Genomic DNA, 23,804 nt, shown 5'->3' with positions numbered 1-23,804 from the left:
AACCTTATCTAGACATAAGATACAAGTACAGCTTCCATATAGATACTGCATTTATATGTGATTATACACAGTATACACCATCAATACTGGATAATTGGTACATCAATTAAAAAGCTCATTGTCTCATTCGTCGATTCATCACAGCAGCCCTGGGAACTTGACATCAAAAACACGTATCGCCAGAGTGCCTTCGGGGAAAAAGAAAGCTCCTCCTTCCTCCATGGAACCAAGTCCTCAAGGTATCATCTCGCCGAAGACACTCTATATTTCTGCTGTGTAGAATGTGTTAAGTGTGTACACGTTTCAGATCTCCGTGTGAACTGTATCGCAGGTGTCCAACCACAGGAAAAGCTTCTTTCTGATGCGAGTGTCAGTGTTGTTGGTCAGAGAGTGTCTTACTCTAAGGGAGCAGCAGTGGAAGAAAAGCCAAGTGAGACGTCTTCGCCTCCCCACGTTAGACCTGCAGGTCGTGAACCGCTCCGAGCTTTAAGGCCTGCCAAAGGTGAATTACTTTATGTTGCAGGTGCAGTGTGTTTGTAGTGTGTTTAAATCAATGTGTTTGTAGACCTAAAGTATCTATGTTTTTATTGGACTTTTGTAATTTATTTATTTATTTATTTATTTATTTTGCCAAGTCCCACCCACTAGCTAGCTCTCACCTATCACACAACAACTACCGAATGGGGAGGTTCAAGTTTAGCATGTGCTTCATCTGAGACACCTAAATCCAGCCACAACATCTTTTCACACAGCAGCTGAACACATTAGAGTTGGACACATTCACAGGACCCCCCCCACCGCTGGTTAGAGTGTCTCTGATTGACAGGGAGAGTGCCATCCAAATTATATAATATTTGTATCATTTAAAAAAAAAACAACCTGATTTGTGCTTTCTGTTGTGGTTCTTGAAAGTTTGTGAACCCTTTTGAATTTTCTATATATCTGCATAAATATGACTTAAAACATCATCAGAGTTTCACACAAGTCCTAAACCCAATTAAACAAATGAGACAAAAATATTACACTTGGTCACTTATTTATTGAGGAAAATGATCCGATATTACATATCTCTGAGTGGCAAAAGTATGTGAACCTTTGCATTCAGTATCTGGTGTGACCCCCTTGTGCAGCAATAACTGTAACTAAATGTTTATGGTAACTGTTGATCAGTCCTGCACATCGGCTTGGAGGAATTTTAGCCCGTTCCTCAGTACAGAACAGCTTCAACTCTGGGATGTTGGTGGCTTTCCTCACATGAACTGCTTGCTTCAGGTTCTTCCACAACATTTCTGTAGGATTAACGTCAGGACTTTGACTTGGCCATTCCAAAACATTAACTTTATTCTTCTTTAACCATTCTTTGGTAGAACGACTTGTGTGCTTAGAGTCATTGCCTTGCTGCATGACCCACTTTCTCTTGAGATTCAGATCATGGACAGATGTCCTGATATTTTCATTTAAAATCTCCGGTACAATTCAGAATTCATTGTTCCATCAATGATGGCAAGTCGTCCAGGCCCAGATGCAGCAAAACAGACCCAAACCACGATACTACCACCACCATGTTTCACAGATAGGATAAAACTCTTATGCTGGAATGCAGTATTTTCCTTTCTCCAAACATAACGCTTCTCATTTAAACCAAAAAGTTCTATTTTGGTCTCATCTGTCCACAAAACATATTTTTCCAATAGCCTTCTGGTTTGTCCATGTGATCTTAAGCAAATGCAGATGGGCAGCAATGTTCTTTTTGGAAAGCAGTGGCTTTCTCCTTACAACCCTGCCATGCACACCATTGTTGTTCAGTGTTCTCCTGATGGTGGACTCATGAACATTGACATTAGCCAATATGAGAGAAGCCTTTAGTTGCTTAGAAATTACCCTGGGTTCCACTGTGACCTTGTGGACTATTACACGTCTTGCTCTTGGAGTGATCTTTGTTGGTCGACCACTCCTGGGCAGGGGAACATAATTGTTCTGGTCCTAAATTTCCTCCATTTGTAAACAGTCTGCCTGATTGTGGATTGGTGGAGTCCAAACTCTTTAGAGATGGTTTTGTAAACTTTTCCAGCACCATCAACTTTTTTGTGAGGTCCTCAGAAATCTCCTTTGTTTGTGCCATGATACACTTCCACAAACGTGTTGTGAAGTATAATATTTTTGTCTCATTTGTTCAATTGGGACCTTTGTCTACATTTAGGACATCATAGAAAATCCAATGATGTTTTAGGTCATAATTATACAAAAATATAGAAAATTCTACAGGGTTCACAGACTTTCAAGCACCACTGTATGTTTTTATTTACGTTTATCTGGCCTAGACATTAGCTTTAGCTCCTGCTGGAGCAGCGCTCCTCAGCTATGTCCCTTTCTCTTATAAGACGTTAAGAGAGTGGGTCGTAATTAGAGTTTGTTTCACAGGCAACAGAGAGATTTGGAAATGACTTTTTGTTAAAAACTTTGCTTTCTTTATGTGTATCATAAAGCGATGAAATATAATCAGCAGTAATATTTATCACTGGCTCTTTATTTTTCAGAATCTCAGCTACACAACACTAAGACCACCCCTGTTAGTGACATGTCTGAGGGAGTAGTTGGGAGAGGTTAGTGCAACCTGTCTGCTTTTGTAATTAAAATCCTTTAAATGTTTATTGTGAATTTTATAATTGACTTTTGACCCTAAAAATGAAAAATGGACATCTCTTCGTTCAATCCCCCACACCCCCCGGCAGGAGTTTTTGGCTCTATGGTCCTTCCAAGCCGACCCGAAGTGGCAGCATGTCCTGAGCAGGATGAGTCCATAAACAAAGCCTCATGGGAGCCACCAGCTGGAATATATGGCCGTGCTGTCTCTGGAAGTCATGTTGATTGTGACGACAGCCCAGAACTTGATGAGGCAACGGTGAGAATCTTTCTTGGTCAAGTAATATAAAAAATTCCACATTCACTGATTGTCAGCATTCACTCTAAGCTTGATCCCAACTGTCATTAGTATAACATGTTGCTTGATTAAAACATTTTAAGGGATTGGCTATAATTTTAGGGAGGTTTTTTTTGTGTGTGCATATTTTTGTTCACATATTTACTACCATTTCAGTTCTGGTTTTGCGTTGGATGCAGAGCTTGCTCAGTACTCCTCTAGTTGTTGCTTAATTCGAACTTAGTATTGGATGCTGTGTAGAATCCCAAGGTTTCCTTCCTGCTTGTCATTCAGTATTCATCAAACCAAAACATTTTGAATGCCCCCTAAATTTCTAGGCTTGTGTTGAAGGATATTTTGCCACCCACCCGAAGGGCGTTGTCAGTAAAACAAAAAAAACTAAAATCATTTTTCAATTTTATTTGTATACCGCTTTTTACAAGACATTGTCTCGAAGCAGCTTTACAGAAATATATAAACATGGTATACAGATATTAAAAGTGTGAATTTATCCCAATTGAGCAAGCTGGTGGCGAGGAAAAACTCCCTAAGATGTTAAGAGGAAGAAACCTTGAGAGGAACCAGACTCAGAAGGGAACCCGTCCTCATCTGGGTAACAACAGATAGTGTGAAAAAGTTCATTATGGTTTTATATGAAGTCTGTTTGGCCTTAGAAGCAGCCGTAGTCCCAGCAATCTGGAATTGGAGTAGATGAGCGCGCCGTCCAGAGGTAGGACATCCGAAACGGATCAGGCAGGTCCGAAGAGCAGAAAGGATCAGGATCTCTAGTATCTCCATAAAATCGTGTGTGGCTCGACAGAAGGAGAGAGGGAGAGAAAAGATTATTAGGACTGTGCTTAGCGTAACAAAGTCTAGTCATGGTAAGCTTGAGTAAACAAATACGTTTTAAGCCTAGACTTAAACACTGAGACTGTGTCTGAGTCCCGAACACTAATTGGAAGACTGTTCCATAACTGTGGGGCTCTATAAGAGAAAGCTCTCCCCCCTGCTGTAACCTTCGCTATTGGAGGTACCGTCAAATAGCCTGCATCTTTTGATCTAAGTAGACGTGGCGGATCATAGAAAACCAAAAGGTCGCTTACAGACTGTGGAGCGAGACCATTTAGTGCTTTATAGATTAATAATAGTATTTTATAATCAATGCGAGATTTCACTGGGAGCCAATGCAGTGTGGATAAGATCGGGGTGATGTGGTCGTATCTTCTGGTTGTAGTTAGGACTCTAGCAGCTGCATTCTGGACTAACTAGAGTTTGTTTATGCTCCTACTGGAACATCCAGACAGTAAAGCATTACAGTAATCTAGTCTAGAGGTGAGATTTCTGCATCATGTAGTGACAATATATTTCTTATCTTAGAAATATTTCTGAGATGAAAGAAGGCTATCCTAGTAATATTATCTACATGAGCATCAAATGATACACTGGAGTCAATAATTACTCCCAGGTCTTTTACTGCTGCACATGATGAAACAGAAAGTCCATCCAGAGTTATTATGAGATCAGAAAGCTTACACGTGGTCCTAATACAATTCTTTCTGTAATTCTTTCTTATCAGAATTAAGTAAAAGGAAGTTAGTTAGCATCCAGTGTCTAATGTCCTTTACACATTCCTCAACTTTATTAAGCTGCTGTCTGTCCTCTGCCTTCGCTGAAACATACAACTGTGTATCATCAGCATAACAGTGGAAGCTAATTCCATGTTTACAAATAATTTGACCTAGAGGTAGCATATATAAAGTAAAAAGCAGTGGGCCTAAAACAGAACCTTGTGGAACACCAAATTTAACCTCGGTATGCGTGGAGAAGTCTTAATTTATATCTACGAACTGACAACGATCGGTCAAATAAGACCTGAGCCAGGAGAGGACTGTTCCCTTAATGCCAACAAAATTTTCTAATCCATCAAGGAGAATAGTATGATCTATAGTAGCAAAAGCTGCACTAAGGTAAAGTAACACAAGCAGCGAGACACAACCCTGATCAGAATCCAGTAGTAGGTCGTTTACTACTTTAACTAACTCTGTCTCTGTGCTATGATGAGGTCTAAATCCTGACTGATACATTTCATGAATTTTATTCCTATGCAAGTATGGGCATAGCTGCTGTGCTACAACTTTTTCTAAGATCTTGGAGATGAAGGGGAAATTTGATATAGGTCTATAGCTGGACAGTTGAGAGGGGTCACGGTCAGGTTTTTTAATCAGGGGTTTAATAACTGCTAATTTAAGTGATTAAGTACATAGCCAGTGATTGGAAGAATTGATTATATTTAAAAGCGGTTCAATTACTCCAGGACAAATCTGTTTAAAGAAACATGTAGGTACAGGATCTAGTATGCAAGTTGATGAATTTGCTGAAGAGATTAATGTAGCTAGTTCAGTCTCTCTAAAGGGAGTAAAACATTCTAAACATTGATCTGATATTGCTATATTATCATCTATAGGGTTAGTTATAATACTGTCTGGTTTTAATTTAATAGCCCGAATTTCTAATCTAATATTTTCAACTTTACCAATGAAAAATGTCATGAAATCTTCACTGCTATGTAATGATTGAGTGCTTCTTTCTGTAGTGGTTTTATTCCCAGTTAATTTTGCTTCTGTGTTGAATTGAAATCTCGAATTGTTTTTGTTATCTCCTGTTAAGGTGGAGAGATAGACTTTTCTAGCATCACTAAGAGATTTTCTATAGTTCAGTAGGCTCTCCTTCCATGCTGTTTGAAATCTTACCAATTTGGTTTGACGCTATTTACGTTCTAATTGTCGAGTGGTCTGTTTTAAGGTACGCATTTTATCGTTATACCAGGGTGCTAGTTTTTTCCCTCTAATTAATTTTCTTTTTTTTAATTTTCTTGCTATCTAGCGTGTAGCGGAGTGTTGACTCTAAGCGTTCAGTCGCCTGATCGAGTTCTATCGGATCAGATGATGATCCAAATCTAATTGATGTCTCTTGGAGGTTATTTATGAAGCTCGGTGCAGTAGCTGATGTGAAAGTACGTTTTATGCGGTAGCGAGGCAAGGTGGAAATATTATGATCAATACGTATTATGAACAAGATAAGATAATGGTCAGAGACAAAATTCAGACTGCGGGAAAAATTATAATGTTTTCTATATTTAATCCGTATGTTAGTATGAGGTCAAGAGTGTGACCACCATTATGAGTAGGTCCGATTACGTTCTGATTAACCCCTACTGAATCTAAGATGGACACAACCGCTGTTCTCAGGGGGTCTTCCGGGTTATCAAAATTGATATTAAAATCACAGACGATTAATGCTTTATCTACAGAAACAACCAGGTTTGAGATAAAGTCTGCAAATTCACTAAGAAATTCAGTATATGGCCCTGGGGGTCTGGAAATAATAATTAGAGGAATTGACTTTTTTTTGTGGCTACATAAGTTATACTGGTATAAAGAATTTCAAAATAATTAAATTTGTGACGCATATATTTTGACTATGGATGAGACCAGCACCTCCTCATCTACCAGTTTAACAAGGCTGATGTACATAACTGTATCCAGGAGGACTGGCTTCATTTAATGCTATGTACTCGTTTGGTTTAATGCAAGTTTCCGTTAACCACTTATGTTAATTAGGTTACTAAAACAAACTTTCCAAAATTTTCTGTGTATTTGTATAGCTCGGGGAACAGACACAGTCTCTATAAGTATGTACTACAAGTGTTGAACTATTAATTGAACATTGCTTATGATGAATGTTGTTATTGTAGGAAGATGTACTTATGGTAGGCAGTCACTTGGTGTGTAGCGCCTTGGAGATGTTGTCTGACAGCAGTTTCCCTCCAAGGCTGATGGGGTGCAGGCCATCGGGACAAAACAAACTAGGACGCTCCCAGAACAGATTCCAGTTATTAACAAACAGCAGATTCTGTTCATTACACCAGGAAACTAACCAGTCATTCAAAGCAAGAAGTCTACTGAACTTTTCAGCTCCACGTCTGTATGTGGGAAGAGGTCCAGAGATGATGATCTTCGTGGTGGGTGATCTGCCTCGTACCGTCTCGATCATCAAGGACATCAAGGACACGAGCACCAGAAAAACAATGTGTGTGCACCTTACCCTTTGTTGAAGCGACGCGGACGTTTCGCACAATGGAGTCCCTGACGATCACAGCGTTTGGTCTGGTCTGACGGAGAGGGGCGAAGCGGTTCCTGGTTGGGATCTCGAACACCGGAGGTGGAGAGGTCCTCGCCCGGGGTATGGCTCTCGCCTTTCGCTGCTGGTGCACCCAAGGTCCGTGGTGAGTCGGCACCAGCGTGACTGAGACCTTGGCTGGAAAAGTCTTGGGTGCACGGTCCCTGCACAGAGAAACACACGGCGTAGAGGGGCTGGGAGTGGTAATACCACGCTGCGTGCTTACCTTGGATGTGTAGGCGGAAGCACAAGATGTTTCCAGCACAGTTCTTCGCTCCAGCAGCTGTGGTTGGTTGTCGAGTAGGCCGCGGATCTGTTTCTCCACATCCTCCAGTTGCAGCAGCACCATGTGCAGCTCGAGCGAGTCCTCATCTCATGAGGGTGCAGTGGTGGCTTGGCAGTTATGGCTCTGGGTTACTGATCAGAAGGTCGGGGGTTCAAGCCCCAGCACTGCCAAGCTGCCACTGTTGGGCCCTTGAGCAAGGCCCTTAACCCTCTCTGCTCCAGGGGCGCTGTATCATGGCTGACCTGCGCTCTGACCCCAACCTCCTAACATGCTGGGGTATGCGAAGAAAAGAATTTCACTGTGCTGTAATGTATACATGATTAATAAATACTTATTATCTAATATAAGTGTGAAATGTAAACAAGGCTAGCGGTAAGGTGATGCTAGCAGGCTACAAGCTAGTCGCGGATGTTTGTAAGAACCAATAAAACTTAGTGACAGCTCAATGTTACCGTTGTTTTATCTAAAGTAGTATCAGTGATATTTGTAAATGTTATAAAGGTAAAAAAAAAAAACGTAAGGTAAAAAAAGTATCATTTTAAAGTATAGAGATTAGAAGAAATTGCGTCAGCTCGAGGGACACTGCTTCCTGCGACACTTCCTGCTTCCTGTATGTGTATTCCAATAATGAGAGGTGAAGTCCTTCCAGATTACACTGCAAGTCCAGTAGTCTCTTATTACTACTCCTTAGCATTTCAAACCTTTAATTACAGGAGAGGGTGAAGCTGTCCAAGATTGCAAGGGATAAGATGCGCCAACATTGGTTAGAACAGCAAGAAGCCCAGCCTACACCGCGAATGAGGCAGAGCCTTAGACATGTAACATCTGAAGTGACCGCAGATGAAACAGCATCTCTGCAAGGTAAGAGTTTGACTCGCTGAATGCTCCTCGTCACACTCGCATCGAATGGCAGAAATTCCGGCGTCACCGTAATTTCCCTCCTGTTCCCAGAGTTGCAACTGAATGGTAGCGTTTTACCCTCCACTAAGGCTGAAACCCTGACAAGGGAATCACCTACCAGTCCTACAAGTGCACAAGGACCCCAAAACCCACAAAAGTGTTTCAGTCCCCATCATCAGCCGAGCCCTCCTACAGGCCTCCCTAGCAGACACACGCTGCCACGGCGGAGAAGAGCTCCCAGTCTGACCAGAACACAACCATCTCTCCCCAACAGCTCTGGTAATGCTTTGACGTATTTATTTAAAAGAGCTTTGCTGTTTTTTTTCTGAACCCTGTGCATTTAAAAAGTAAATATGGTGCGCGTATATATATATATATATATATATATATATATATATATAAAATATTGTTATATTTCTATTGAGATGTGATATTTCCTCGAGCATATCATGTTATCTGATGTTATCATGATGTTTTTGCAGTTGTAAAAAAAAAAAAAGTAATCATATTTTATGACCATCTAACTGGAATAGAAACATTTGCTAGCATTATAAAATGTTGTGAATATTTTTTTATGAACACATACTTTCTGTTTTAGATGAAATCATACCCATTACCCTAAAGAAGGATTCCAATGAGCAGGTGGAGTTGCGGCCATTCTCCAGACCGGAGCTTGCCCTCACTCAGAGCTTCAGTCTGCTTAACTCGGATGATTGGTGAGTCCAGCACCTATAGAACTAGGTTACATCTTGTTCAATAAATGTGTCCGTTTATTTAAAACCGGGCTGCCTAACTCTGGTCTGAGAAGGTGTTCTGCCTAAATATGAATATAGTAAATATTAATGATATCTACCTTTTCATAACTAAACAGAGATCAGTTACTATAGCCTGCTTTTCCCAGCGTAGCAGTATAAATCCTGTCTCTACGTACAGGGAGAAAAAAATCGAGGGGCTCATGTTCCTGCGCTGTTTGGCACGGTATCACTCTGACGTGCTTAATAGTAGGCTTCATGAAGTCTGCCTTGCTCTCATTCAAGAGGTAAGCCACTCTTTTATTTTTTTTTGCTCTCTGCTTTATACTACTAATATTGTGCACTGGTATTTGAGTTCCCGGTTAACTGTCTGAGACACTAGTAATCGAATGCTTAAATCAGAATTTGGGTATTCGTTTATGCCGTGTGTCCAAATGAAGGAAAGCTGCCTCTGGCAATGTTTTGATGCAGAGGATAAGCTGCAGTATAGGATAAGATGTTCAAGGAGCTTAAAAGGTCTCTGAAAAGCGTTTTTTTTTCACTGGTCTAATAAAATATTGGCTATTAGTCCACTTGTAAATATTTATTCAGAGGTGGGTAGTAATGTGCTACATTTACTTGAGTAACTTTTAGAAAATAAAATTGACTTTTAAGAGTAGGTTTAACTGGCCGTACTTATACTCTTACTCAAGTTCATTTTTAATCACAGGAAGGTACTTTTACATCACTATGTTCAGTGGCATTCCTCCATTACTGTTAAATGTTAATGAATGTATGTAGTTTTAATAATTAGTTTATATCGCGTATAATGAGGTCGCGATACGCTGCAGTGGTCTGATGTGAAAATAAAGACTGTTGGGAAAATGTTTGTTTTTTGGGCTGTGTGTGTGAGATTTTGTGTTGAAAATGACAGGTTGTGTGTTATTATACCCAACACAGGACTGGGATACGCTGCTTCGTCTTGAACCCAAGTTTTATATCGTATAAACAGAACAGACCGACTTTCAAGGAGAGGCGTGATTTACAGTTCTCCATGTGGTCCGAGATTCAGGATTTTCCCTTCGTGTTAATCAGATCTGAAGTAACTAGTAACCTGCTACTTGAGTCTTCTCATCGGATACTTTATTACTCTTACTCAAGTCATTATTAACATTTATCGTTACTCGAGTGATTATTTTTATAAATAGTTTTACTTTTACTTGAGTGAACATTTTTGGCTACTCTACCCACCTCTGCATTCATTGCCACTGTGATTATATCATATATAAAGTGTGTTAATGAAATGATTTTTCACCCTGCAACAGTTTATGAGCTGTTTTAAAAGAATTGCGCAAATAACCCGGTGTCATTGTGTTCTGACCAAAGAAGAACTTTTTTTTTCTTTTTGTGTGCGTTCCAACCATGGTCAAGGCTCTGTCCTGTTATTTGCGCCAGTGAAAGCTTTACGAAAATATTGCTTCTAGGGCAGAGAATGTTGTGCTTTTGTCGAAAACAAAAGACGTTAATGCAACATAAAACTTTACAGTGCCTGTATACGTTTAATTCCGGAGTCAATTGGATCCAGGTTATATTGGTGTTCATATGATTTGGGGCAGTCTGCATGGTATAAACCCTCGATGCGCCTTCTGTGCTGCAGGTTCGTAACCTGCGCTCCGGAGTGTCCCGCATCGCCGTGGTGACTTTAGGAGAGCTATACTCTGGCCTGCAGAAGGGAATGGACCAGGAGCTGGAAGCAACAGCCAAAGTTCTGTTACACAAAACAGGAGAGACCAATGCATTCATTAGACAGGACGTGGATGCAGCGCTGGACAGCATGGTGCAGAACTGCACACCTACACGCAGCATGAACGCCCTGCTTGCTGGAGGACTCGGGTAAGTTTTGCCAAGCTGTTGAAATACTAATCTCTGGCTGTAATCAGGACTGGTTTATATTCTTCCGGGTTTCCTGTGGGTACTCTGGTTTCCTCCCCACCAGTACAAAGACATGCACTGTAGGCTGATTGGCATCTCCAAATTGTCCAGTGTATGTGATTGTACCCTGCGATGGGTTGGCACCCTTCCCCTTCCAGAGTGTCCCCCATCTTGTGCCCCGAGTTCCCTGGGACAGGCTCCACTGCGACCCTGGGTAGAGTAAGCAGTACTGAAAATGCATGGATGGACGGATGGACAAGTGACATGGAAGTCAACCAGAGAAAAACGGAAAACCCTACTCGCTTTTCTTGCAAAATCCAATTTTTCATTTATGACTTTACGTAAACATTCTTTTGTGAATCTTTTCGATTTCCTTCTCTTTTCTGGTTTCTGTTCCCCAGTCACTTGAACGCAGCCGTAAGGAAGTGCACCGCTCAGCACTTGACTACTCTGGTCGAGAAGATCGGTACCGGGCGCTTGTTGTCTGGAGCGAAAGATCTCACGGACCGAATCTTACCCGCTGTCTCCAAGCTGGTGCAAGACTCTTCACAAGAAACCAGGTTAAAGCTGTCTTTACGACATTTTTATTTGTCCCGCTCTCATACTCCACTACTGATTTAGTCTAAAAGCTTAGTGTTTCAAGATTAACCGACGATATTTTTCGGGTCTGTTATTTCTCTCAGATATTTTGGCCGGCAAATGCTGCTGTTCTTGTCTTCTCACCGAGACTTTGATAAAATGGTGGAAAAGTACATCCCTCCCAAAGACGTGGCAACCATCAGGGACACCGTCGTCACGCTGAAGACCAAGGTGTCTGTTCAGAACATCCGTTCATCTAAGTGCACGCGTCTAAGAGCTCTCGTTTATTTGGTCGCTGTGTAATAACATCCACACATGACAGCAGTGGGGAGATTGATTTTATAATCGTGATCTTTTAGGGACCAGGTGAGATGCCTCAGGACACTCCTTCAGCTCGAGGCAGGCGCTCCATATCTGGCAGCGGAATGGTGCGTGCCTCGTCTCTCACTCGAGAGCCTCAGGTTTCCAGCAGGTAAATATTTGAACGTTGGGGATTATAAAATGTTTCATGTTTTTCAGGCCCAGTTGGTTGATTTTTCCAGTGTTTTTCATTTGTGTTTGTTTTATATTTCAGCAAAGACAACAACAAAGCTCAGTTCCGCAGCATCGCGGACAAGACCGAGTATGTCAAGCAGCTCAAAGCCCTGCTGGCTTCAAAGGACTTCCGGGAACGCATCAAGGGCATCGATCAGCTGGTGACTGACTGTGAGGAAAACCCATATATGGTCATGGGCAACATCTTCCCGGTAATTTATTCAAGCATCTTTAGATTTTTTTTTTTGTTTGTGTGCTTTAAGAAGTATCTGTACAAGAGAGAATAAAGTGGGAGAATATAAATAGTCAAAAGCTAAGGGGTTTCCAAACGGAAGACTTTGTTTTTTTTTTCCAAAATATTTTATTGAGGAAAGAAAACAAACCTCCTGTCACAGCAACACCATTCTCATTTTTTTATACTTACGGATACAGATGGCCGCTGTATGCACGTGGGCCAATGGCCAAAAGCTACTTAATATTTTTTATACAATAAAGTGAACAGCTAAGCTATAGATAGTATAGGTGTGTTACTGTTTCTGTATTTCGCCCAGGTGTTTGATGCTTTTAAAGAACGGCTGCAGGAGTCAAACAGCAAAGTGAACCTCTATGCGTTGGAGGCCTTACAGAAGATAATCACCTTACTTAAAGACAACTTGGCCCAAGCGGTCTATATCCTCGTCCCAGCTGTAGTGGACAACCACCTCAACTCGAAGAATAATGGCATCTACACCGCTGCGACAGGCGCCATACATGCTCTGATCAATAACCTCGGTGGGTTCCTTTCTCTCCTGCACTTCTCCGAGGTCTATGCAAAATGAATGCCGTACACAATGAACGAAACCTGACACAGAGACACGTCATATTTTAAACAGTTTATAGTTACGTTTAATGTTGACGAACTTCATCTGCCAGACCAGTTCATGTTATCACTTACAGCATCAATAGTCGTTCCCTCACCAGCCTCTTTAAAAAAAAAAAAAATAATAATTCTTTTGCTTTTTTTTTTTTTTTTTTTTTTTTTAAAAAAAGTTAATCAAACAAACAAACAAAAAAGTAGCTGTCATGTTGTATAGAAACCAGAAACTCCAAGTGGTCTTGAAGACCGTGCCGTAAAAGTTATAGGTTTTTTATAAAGTGCTGACACTCGATGCTTGGTCTATTACATTTTAAATAAATGTCTCCTTATGGGAAATTTCACTATATCAGTGATTATACATTGTTAAATAAAAACACGTTGTTCCTTGTTTTGTTTTTGTTTTTTTTTTGTTTTTTATACATTTATCCTGCATACCAGTCCTTGGGAATGAGCTGCTACTATATATTTTGGGATGCACTAGCGAGATAGTGGAGCTTTTTATACTTCTGCCAGTTTTGTAATTTGAAAAGCTGAAAGGCGTGATTCGTGTGTATGATGTGTGATTCATTTAGGTCTAATGATCATTCTGTTTAGAATGCAAAACAAGTTTCTGAGAATTCAGTTTCTGACAAATTCGTATGTCATCTCTCTCTTTGTTTTTGTTTATTTTTCAGACAACACTCTACTTCTTCAGCCGTTTTGCACAAAGGCGCAGTTTCTCAGTGGGAAGGCTAAACTGGACCTTGTCGATAGAGTTGCAGGTATGTCCAGGATGCTCAGAGTGCCTGGAGAAGAGTTTCTGTATGTTCCACAGGTCTATGTCAACTGTAACGTGTGGCAAGAAACATCACGGTCATGTTCTGACAGAAATCGTATTATTCGTATTATGTTGCACATTCGGTACGTAACTATAAAAAACAATACAATTGTTTGTATTGACCTGTATTTTAAAATCTTAAGAGAAATTTCTAGAAAAATGTATGAAGTACGATGTTGGTAAAGATGGTTGTATTTGTGTTCGTAATAACTATTAGCTGTTGCGAGACCATATTAATAAATCAGCTTGATATCTAGAATGGAATTTCTTGTAAACAAAATGAATAAAGCATGAAATGCAGTCATGGGGAAAAACAAAGTACACCCTCCATAAATTTCTAGGTTTTTATTTATTTAAATATTAGTTTTGTGGTCCTTGCTAACTTCTATTCAAATAAACACTAACCTTAAATGACGATGTAGCATGTGGCTCGTTCGTAGCCAAGCCACCCCGAGAAAACGGGGGGGAAACAACCCAAACAAGGACACACAAATACGATCCACTTAGAACAGGCAAGAGGCATGGGTTTCCATATAAAAAATACATTTTATTGAAACTTAAAAGGACTGGCCAAGAATTATTTAAAAAAAATAACCAGCAACCAACGCAGTCAGGCATTGGTCAAATAAAACAGTCACAAGAAGAAATTAACAAAAATCATAGGAGGACTGAGGCTTCTTGTATGAAGGGCAGGCTAGTACAACAGCATCAGCTATACAAAAGGGAAAAGAACCCCACCAATCAGAATCATACCCACAAAATTCACTGCAAATAAACACAGCAATAATAATGACCCTTAGTTAAGTAAAGCCTAAGGTGCAGCAAAGAACGATGGTTACGTATGTAACCGTGGTTCTGTGAATTTCGGATGACCGCCAGAGGTGGGGCTTTCAGCACCTGGATGTCCATCACGTGTACGTGCAGGTCGAGTGTTTATATCAACAAAGTCACCTGTGACCTGGGTGACGTGTGCCTTTTGCCCTGGTACTAAAGGCACCTTCACCCCGGAAATGACCTCTTGCTAATCTTCTCACGAATCTTCCGAGTGACCGCCAAGCTCTGGCGGTCATCCGAAATTCATAGAACCGCGGTTACATATGTAACCATCGTTCTGTTTCGTTTCTACTGACCGCCAGAGGAGGTGCTTTTTCAGCACCTGGATGACTAATACCAACAAGGTCATGAGGAAGTTCTATGTGCCCCTTAATAACGGCTGTGAAACCGGGGAAAAAATGGCTGTAGCCACTGGGTTGTGCAAGATCACATTCACCCTATAAAATCTTGCAAATGTGCAGGTTGATGCCCATAACGCAGCCGCACAAATATCTGAAAGAGGGACCCCTCATAGGGCTGCCCATGAAGTAGACACACTCCTGATTGAGTGACCTCGAACCTGACTAGGGATCTGGAGGCCCCTGCCCTTATAGGCATAAACGATAGCCTCTACGATCCATTTTGACAGACACTGCTTGGACAAAGTGTGACCTCCCCTATGCCCCGTATGGCAGACAAACAGTGAATCTGACTGCCGGAATTCCGCAGTCGTTTGGATATAACACTTTAGTGCTCGCACTGGGCACAACAGACTCGCACTCAACCCCTGCTCTTTCTCCTGAGTTGGGGGCTCAAAAGCTGACAGACTGAGGGACTGGTTCGTATAAGACGAAGAAAAGGTCTTTGGGAGAAATTAAGGGTTTGGCCATAAGGTTCTGTGTTCCCAGAACTCCCGTGTAGGCACTCTCGGCTTACTGATAAGGCAGGTAACTCACCTACTCGTCTGGCCGATGCCATGGCTAAGAGGAAAGCTGTTTTCATAAACAGCCACCTAAATTCCAACTGCTCTAGAGGTTACATTTACATTTATTCATTTAGCAGACGCTTTTATCCAAAGCGACTTACAAATGAGAAAATACAAGCAAATGTGTGTTCAAATGGAGGCTGACACAGTGCCTCTAATGTGAGAGGCAAGTCCCAAGAGGATACATGGTTTTGTCGAGGAGGTCTCAGACATTGAGCACCTTTAAGGAAGCGGGTCACAAGGGTGTGGGACCCAATCGTCACGCCATCTACTCTATTACGCATAGCTGAGATGGCAGCTATGTATACCTTGATGGTCAAGGCTGCAAGGCCTCCATCAAGACGGGACTGGAGAAAGCTGAGGATTACCGGTATGGCACAGCGTGTTCCTATTTTGTGCCTGGCACCACTCAGAAAAGAGCTTCCATCTGTTAGCGTACAACGCATTGGTGGAAGGTGCACGGGAGTTGTGGATGGTCTGAACAACTGCTGGATCATACAGCCTTAGTAATGGTTCTGGCCATTCAGAGGCCAGACCCAAAGTTGCAGCTGGGATGGGTTCGAGTGCCAGATTCAACCCTCCAGCTGTGATAGGAGATCCCTCCTCACAGGGAGGCACCAAGGCTCCCTGTAGAGTAATCTGTGTAATAGTGGTAACCACACCCTCCCTGGCCATTTGGGGGCTAATAGTAGCACCTTCTGATTGCCCCTGAGGATCCTGTCTAGGGAGGGCAGTATCAATGGTAGTGGAGGGAAAGCATACAGCAGTCGATTTGGCCATGCCTGGGTCAGCGCATCTTGGCCAAAGGGGCTTGTTGGTTCCCCCCGTGAGAACCAAAAGGGACAGTGTGTCGTTGGCAGTGAGGTGAAAAGGTCCACCGCTGCCCTACCATATCTGTGCCAGATTGCTTGCACTTGTAGCCCTGTGACAGGGTTGATACAACCCGGGGGTCTGACATAAACACTTCCCAGCATCTGAGCTACTGGCTGGTAAAGCACCCGACTACGGGAGTGGTACAGTCATTGTCTACCCTGTCGCCTCTTATAATTTCTGTAGGGGCGACGGCCCGAAGTCTGGCCTCACTGTGCCAAGCGAGGGGGCTGGGTTGGGGTTGGCTGACGAAACCTTTCTGGGCGTTGTGCTCTCGACTGGGTAATTGGCTGTGGTATGTACTGAGCCGTATTTGTTGCTCTAGAGGGTCTCTGTCTAGCGGGGTGTTCACGACGCAGACTCGCAAACTGTTTCTGGCCTGTGTAACCGCTCCAGGGCTTGCTATGCAGCTGGGCCGAACAGTTCCCCAGGAATAACCGGGAGGGAGCGGAGGGCTCTCCTGCAGGGCTCCAAAAGTGGAGACTGGGTGAGCCATGTTTGGTGTCGGGCGAGGGTTAACGAACACATTAGCCTCCCCAATGCCCTGGTCATATAGGCGAATGCCTGAAAAGAGGTGTCACTCAGTCTCTGGGCAGACGGGTCAACCTCTGAAGCCTGCAATGTCTGGGACAGGGCAAGCATAAGGTGTGACATGGAATTTGGAATTCCCAATATGTCCCATACGTGCTGCTGTGTCATAGCTTCTCACAATTAAGTCATCTGTCAACTGGCACTGTGGCCAGGGGCAGCGTGCATCGGGCCGAAGTGCTTCATCAGGTGATCGCACAAGGGCGGCAATAGCCGGCTCTATATTGGGCATGCAATCAAGGCCATGATCAGATGCATCCTGCATATTAACTAGTGCTCTACAGTCTGTTGGTAGATGAGAGAAACGTCTGGGGTCTGCCCAGCACCTGTGCAGCTCCTCAATATATGGAGCTGAGGGTGGGATACAGAGAGCTGCGGACTGAGAGGTCTTCCTGAAAAAGGTGCTCTGAGGAATCACATGGACAGGTGCTGCATCTAACCCTAGATGTGCCAAGGTCATTTTTACCACAGGCCTGACTGATGTCTGACTGGTCTCTGAGCCCTTCAGTGTACTGTGGCTCATTCCCTGTGAATTGGGATGAGATGAATGGGAGCTCTCACCTGCCCCCTCCTCGTCATAACCTCCCCCAATAACTAGGCTCTCCGAAGCCCTAGTGGAGAGTGCATCCTCCTCCTGAGTCTCAAAGGCTGGTGACATTATTGGAGGCAGCACACTGCGGTGCAGCTGCCGCGGGACCACTAGCAGGCTGTGCACTGGGTGGTTGTAGATTAAGGAGGAGAGACTTGATCTCTGCAAACTCAGAAGCCAAGGTGTCTACCTTCTGGGCTAGGGGATCTACCTTTCTGCGTTACCCCTGACGAGGGGCCCCCCATGAATCGGTCTTACGGCGCTTATGAGAGCTGGGAGACATGGCCTGTGTAGGATGCGGTTGAGTGCCTAACCTGCCCTCTAACTGGGCCAGCCTGGATGCCCGTGCTGCTAAGCTCATGGAGCTGCAGTTCATGCATGCCATCTCCGTCAATCCCTCTCTTAAGTGTTCAACCCCCAGGCACGAGGGACATCTCTCATGGCCATCCTCTAGCTCCAGAGGGGCCAGGCAATCAATACATGTCATAAACATGGTTACTAGCAGTAATTACTATCCACATGGCTTTGTGCATGTGACCACTTTGCCAGGTGGTAATTGAGCACAAAGAGAGAAATATCTACACTTTGCCGTATCTCTGCAAATAATTAAAGAAATCCACAAACTAAATCATGGGGACGAAAAACAATCACCCATTTTGATCACCGCCCTTCAGGGTGCGTTGTGTAGCCTCTCCTACCACAATGAGTAAATTATGAGAATTAAACAATAGCAATATTGGGAAATGATCCCTCTATGATAACTATGCACTGCAATGCGATATGGTGCAGTTAAGAGCGGACACGCTCACACTGTGGCCAATAATTAAATTCAGGAATTAAATTACGGGGATGAAAACAATCACCCGTTTCAAACAACCCCAATCAGGGGCGTTCTGTAGCCTGTCCTATGGACAATGAGCCAATTATAAGAATTAAACAAATAACTATATTGGGGAATGATCCCTCTATGATAACTGTGCACTATGGTGCAATATGAAGCAGTTAAGAGCGAACACACTCACACTATAGCCAGTAATTAATTCAATTCACAAACTAAATCGTGGGGATGAAAAACAATTCAATGAAGCCCAATCGGGGTGCGTTGCCTACCGACAGCCCGCTTTTAAAAAATTAAACAACCAAAATCATGGGGAATAACTCCACGATAAGTATAAACAGAAATTTATGGGAGGAGATTTCAATCCGACTTTCAAAACGCGTTATATCCGCGTTAAAGCGAGAAACACCAAACTGAAAATGAACTGTAAACTGCCGATTGCCAAATTAGAGCGTGCCCACTCCTAAACGATTTTGATAGCAGAGTCACTTAACTTTCGCTGGATACTGTACTATTTGAAGTGATATAATCACAAAAAAAGGCTAACCGCAGTCTTTAGAGGACGAAAGTTCGTAGCTCCAACCCTACTTTGGATTACAAGACTACCAGCGGTGCCTGCACTCCTGAAACCTGCTTACCAACGCGAGAAGATACAAGAGGTCGTTTCCGGAGTGAGCATGCCTTTAGTACCGGGGCAAAAGGCACACGTCACCCAGGTCACAGTTGACTTTGTTGTTATAAACACTCGACCTGCACGTACACGTGATGGACATCCAAGTGCTGAAAGCACCGCCTCTGGCGGTCAGTAGAAATGAAATAGAACTCCCCCCAGCCTCAGGAAGCACTCAGCTCCTACAAGGAGAAAACAAAAACACAAGAAATCAATTACAATCTGCTCAAACAGGCACACAAAAGAATAAAAACAAGATAAAACAAAAACCAAACTTACGGTCACAAAAACACAGAGATGACCCCAAGCTCAAACTGATTACAGGTAGCAAATTTACCTAAACTGACCAAAACCACCACTACCGCATAGCGGTATCAGCATAATTGATAAAGACTGTTACAGCACAGATGAAGTAGAAAAAAAATTATCTTAGTGACAGTAACCTATACAAATAAAGCAAAATAAGAAGCAAAGCAGAGCAAAACCAAAGTAAAACAAGGCAACACAAAGCAGTCCAAAGCAGCAGCTTATTTGTTTATACACAGCTCTCTTAAGATCTCGCAACAGCATCTCAGTGGGGTTAAGGTCTGGACTTTGACTTGGACATTTGAACACCTTGATTTTTTTATTTTATTTATTCATTTATTTTTCTTTAGCCATTCATTTTTTCCCCAATGACTGTATGTTCTAAAAAATGACATTTATTTACACTCTGATTCCTGTTTCTTAGAGCTGGTCAGAGAGCTGTACCCCCGCAAGCCACAGCTGGTTGAACAGAAAGCACTCCCTCTGCTTTGGCACCTCCTGGGTTCCTCCTGCAAGAGCGGCACGGTCCACGGCAGGAGTGGCACCATGAGAGGAGCCACCACCAACCTGTGCCAAGCGCTGCATGCTCACATGGGCCCCATGCTGCTAAATCAAGCTGCTTCACAACCTTCTAACATCTCCAAGAGCCTGAATGAGATTCTGCACACCCTCACACCCCTCTGAAATCCACGTTAGAACATACCCCCAGCTGACAAACTACTTGAAAATAGAGATGTTCTCACATTTCTCACAGTGCCTGCACTTTTAAAAATATATATATTAATTAATTAAATAAAAATAAAGAATCACACTTCTATCACTTTGAATGAGCAAAAATGCTACGAGTCTTTAAAAAGTCCTGAACTAAAGGAATATAGATCTTAGTTTATTGTATATCAGGTTTAAGATTCCCAGGAGCCCTGCTCTTTTGGCACTTTGAATTAGTAACACTATAATGATAATGTTTTGTCATGGTGACTTTACTTATTATAATATTGTTCTGTGATTGTTGCGGTTATTTTTAATAATTTTTTTTTGCTCTTTGTGAGTTTTACAAAATGTTGACACATCCTGAGGCAACGATGCAGAATGTAATATTTGTGTCATGTGACTTTTCTACGAGGTGTCTTTAAATGGTTGTTTTAAACCTTTTGTGCATTTATGATTTACAAACTCTTTTGTATTGTATAGCTATGAAGTGTGATGGCACAGTATTAGCTTCATGTATGCTATATTATATTTCAGTATGTAATGTGTTGTGTGTGTGTGTGGAGATGAAAACTCTATAATGACTTGTTAACTGATAAGTTGTACCTGTCCTACTCTCTTCTTGCATGACCAAATATAGAGGTGGAGTGAAAAGATTATATTTCTAGTACAAAAAGATCTATTTTGATGTATACAGAAATTAACTCTGGATGTTAAGCAGCCATATTTTTGGTGGATGGTAAACAGGCAAAACAAAACCATATGATGAAAGCTAGCTTCATGCTAATGGATATATTTCTAGTCTACACATGAATTTATGCCCAGGTCTGTAATTCAGTATCGTGCCAGTCTTTAAATACCTTTTTGGAGATCTAATGTTAATTTATATTGAACATGTCTCTCAACATGGTGTACGACAAAGATCGATCTATATAATAAAATGTTTTATTTCAGTAAACCTTAACGATTTGGTGTTTGCTATACATGCATGCATGCATTTTTTCGCCCCTAATGCATGTGGTAAGATGATAAAAATAAGAAGCTTTGAGTAAAAGTAGGTTGCCAGTAGAGTGGCTTTAACATGGGGTAATTTTTGTTGTATAATTTGCAAACAATGTGAGTTTCACAAAAATTAATGAGATCCACAAATATTGGGTTTTTTTACAGACTATAATGTGGACTCTTCTGAATTTGTTTGTGGATCGCTTCATGTGTGCATCACTTACGCATCATGTGTTTGGAACCCACTGCATTTAGATTTCTTATGCCAACATGTCATCCATTCAAATGTATAGGTTTTTTTTTTTTTTTCAATGAGTTTGCATCAACTAATCAAGTTGTGAGACTTTTTGTTAATTTCCATGTTACTCTCACCAATTACAGCATAAATGTGCTCAACCAATCAGCTGAAGATTATAAGTAATGCAGGCTGGGTTAATAATGCTTCCCCTACCAGGAGGCCACTCCTATAGTGGCCTCACACATCCAGGGTTGGGGGTTTGAATCCTGCTTCCGCCCTGTGTGCATGTAGTTTGCGTGTTCTCCCCAGTGCTTCGGGAGTTTCCTCCAGATACTTCAGTTTCCTCCCCCAGTCCAAAGATATGCATTGTGATTGGCATTTCCAAATCGCCCGTACTGTGTGAATGGGTTTGTGATTGTGCCCTGCAATGAGATGTCTCCTGTCCAGGGTGTCCACCGCCTCGACAGGCTCCATGTGGCCCTGTGTAGGATAAGAGGTACAGAAAATGGATGGATCGATGGTTAGATGTCCAGGTACCATTTACTACAGAACAAAAAGTCCATGGGGTGGAGTTGGACCTGATCCAGCTTCTCCACCCTGGATACAACTTGCGTTTCAGGCTGTATAAGTATGTTTAATGTGTTTTGAGTTTGTACAGCATTGTGTGGGGTAAGTTTATAGGAGGAGTCTCAGACTATCTCCTGGACTTTTTTTTTTTTTTTTGCAACAACCACTGAAAATGGATGGACGCAAAATATTTGATGGTGAATTCGCATTCAGTGTACGGGTACAATTATTAAGTTGCCTACAGGATATGCCATGTGTATTGACAGGAATGTTGGGTGTGTGGGTGTTGTGCAGAGAAATCTAAGGTCTGTATGTATATGCCTGTGTATAAATACTCATAGGTGTTGACCTGGTTGAGGGCCCGAATGGTCTGCAGGAAGAAGTTTCTCCTCATTCTCTGTGTTGTAGTAGAGCTTTGAGGGCAGTTTCCCCAAACAGTTTATTATTTTTTTTTAGTTGTACAGATTGAACACCTGATAAGATAAATTAAGGTATTATCTGTATGTGTTACTATTTGTCACTTGATCTGAGTTTGGCTTTGATCTGAGTCTGATTTTAAGTCACTTTACATTCATTGGACATTATATAGCCAAAAGTATGTGGACACCTGACCATTACACACGTGTGCGTTTTTGAACACCCCATTTCAGATTTAGTCCCCATTTGCATAAATATTATAACCTCCACTCTCCTGGGAAGGTTTTCCACTAGATTTTGGAACGTGGCTGTTGGGATTTGTGATCATTCAGCCACAAGAGCATAGTGAGGTCAGGCAGTGATTTCTGGTGAGGAGGCCTGGGGCGCAGTCGGTTTTCAAATTCATCCCAAAGGAGTTCAGTGGAGTCGAGATCAGGGATCTGTGCAGGCCAACTCGAGATCTTCTGCTCCAAACTTGGCAAACCATTTTCACAGTGTCACTGTCATGTTGGAACAGGTTTAGGCCTCTTAGTTTCAGGGAAGGTAAACTGTAATGCTACAGTATACAAATATATCCTATACAATTGTGGGTTTGGGTAAGAACCACATATGGGTGTGATGGTCAGGTGTCTACATACTTTTGGCCATATAGTTTTTTCCATTGATACTTGGCCATTTCACATGTTACTTTAGCACAGTGCAATACTTTTTCCTCGTGTAGGCCAAAAAATGTTTCCTCTCTCTTTCCCCACTTACTTGTATTGTATTCTTTTTGTTCAATTTAACTTGAGTAACCGCGTTATCGTCCCTGCTGAAACCTTGTCCTTGTAATTGTCCTTTACTGGTAATTTGTTGCCATGTTATGTCTAGTGGATACCACTGAGGCCCAATAATGGTAATGGTTTTAATGGTTAGCTGATGTTTTTCAATGGTAGGAAACCTTTAGAATTTCTGTGATGATTTCTATTGTTTTTTGTTGGTTTTTTTTCTTCTTTTCAGCAGGGCTGGTCAGGGTTGTGGTGGATCCGGAGCCAATCCCGGCAACACTGGGTGCAAGGTGGGGAGAATTGACCCCGGATGTGTTACCAGTCCATGCCAGGACATCATGTACACACACACACACACACACACACACACACACACACACACACACAAAAATTCACAACTAGGGTCAGTATAGCGTAGCCAATTCATCTACCTTTATGTTTTTGGAAGTAAACCAGAGAACCCAGAGGAAACCCGTAGGAAAATGAGGAGAACATACAAAACTCCACACAGACAGTAACCCTTGGAGCTGTGATGTGGCAATGCACCACTCTGGCACCTTTCATTGAATTCTTAGCATTTATTTTAAACTCTTGCGTTGATGTGAGGCAGGGGCGGGGTGTTTTGAATATTCTGTTACACTTCAGGAATTTACCTGAATTGTGCCACAATGTATGTTTCGACATATTTGCACATGATATATAATCCAGACTA

At 42.1% G+C, this 23,804-nt stretch overlaps 1 protein-coding gene across 3 annotated transcripts in view; it reads left to right on the top strand.

Moving 5' to 3' along the window:
• LOC128612621 (TOG array regulator of axonemal microtubules protein 1-like) overlaps positions 1 to 23,430 on the top strand; it is a 38,313-nt gene extending 14,883 nt beyond the window's left edge. For 2 of the 3 annotated variants that reach the window (XM_053632927.1, XM_053632926.1), the window contains exons 8-23: positions 145 to 239; positions 332 to 502; positions 2,538 to 2,603; positions 2,733 to 2,902; positions 8,099 to 8,246; positions 8,337 to 8,564; positions 8,884 to 9,001; positions 9,219 to 9,324; positions 10,674 to 10,909; positions 11,350 to 11,508; positions 11,632 to 11,758; positions 11,887 to 11,999; positions 12,102 to 12,273; positions 12,613 to 12,832; positions 13,592 to 13,678; positions 19,818 to 23,430. In XM_053632927.1, coding sequence (XP_053488902.1) covers positions 145 to 239; positions 332 to 502; positions 2,538 to 2,603; positions 2,733 to 2,902; positions 8,099 to 8,246; positions 8,337 to 8,564; positions 8,884 to 9,001; positions 9,219 to 9,324; positions 10,674 to 10,909; positions 11,350 to 11,508; positions 11,632 to 11,758; positions 11,887 to 11,999; positions 12,102 to 12,273; positions 12,613 to 12,832; positions 13,592 to 13,678; positions 19,818 to 20,077 — 2,476 coding nt within the window. In that variant the 3' untranslated portion in view covers positions 20,078 to 23,430. The remainder of the gene's footprint in view (positions 1 to 144; positions 240 to 331; positions 503 to 2,537; positions 2,604 to 2,732; positions 2,903 to 8,098; positions 8,247 to 8,336; positions 8,565 to 8,883; positions 9,002 to 9,218; positions 9,325 to 10,673; positions 10,910 to 11,349; positions 11,509 to 11,631; positions 11,759 to 11,886; positions 12,000 to 12,101; positions 12,274 to 12,612; positions 12,833 to 13,591; positions 13,679 to 19,817) is intronic. The other variant, XM_053632928.1, reaches the window with a different exon arrangement.
• The last annotated feature ends 374 nt before the right edge of the window (positions 23,431 to 23,804 follow it).

The sequence above is a fragment of the Ictalurus furcatus genome, chromosome 9 (genome assembly GCF_023375685.1).
Source record: "Ictalurus furcatus strain D&B chromosome 9, Billie_1.0, whole genome shotgun sequence".
Lineage (NCBI taxonomy): Eukaryota > Metazoa > Chordata > Actinopteri > Siluriformes > Ictaluridae > Ictalurus > Ictalurus furcatus.
This window is presented reverse-complemented; position numbering and strand designations above follow the sequence as displayed.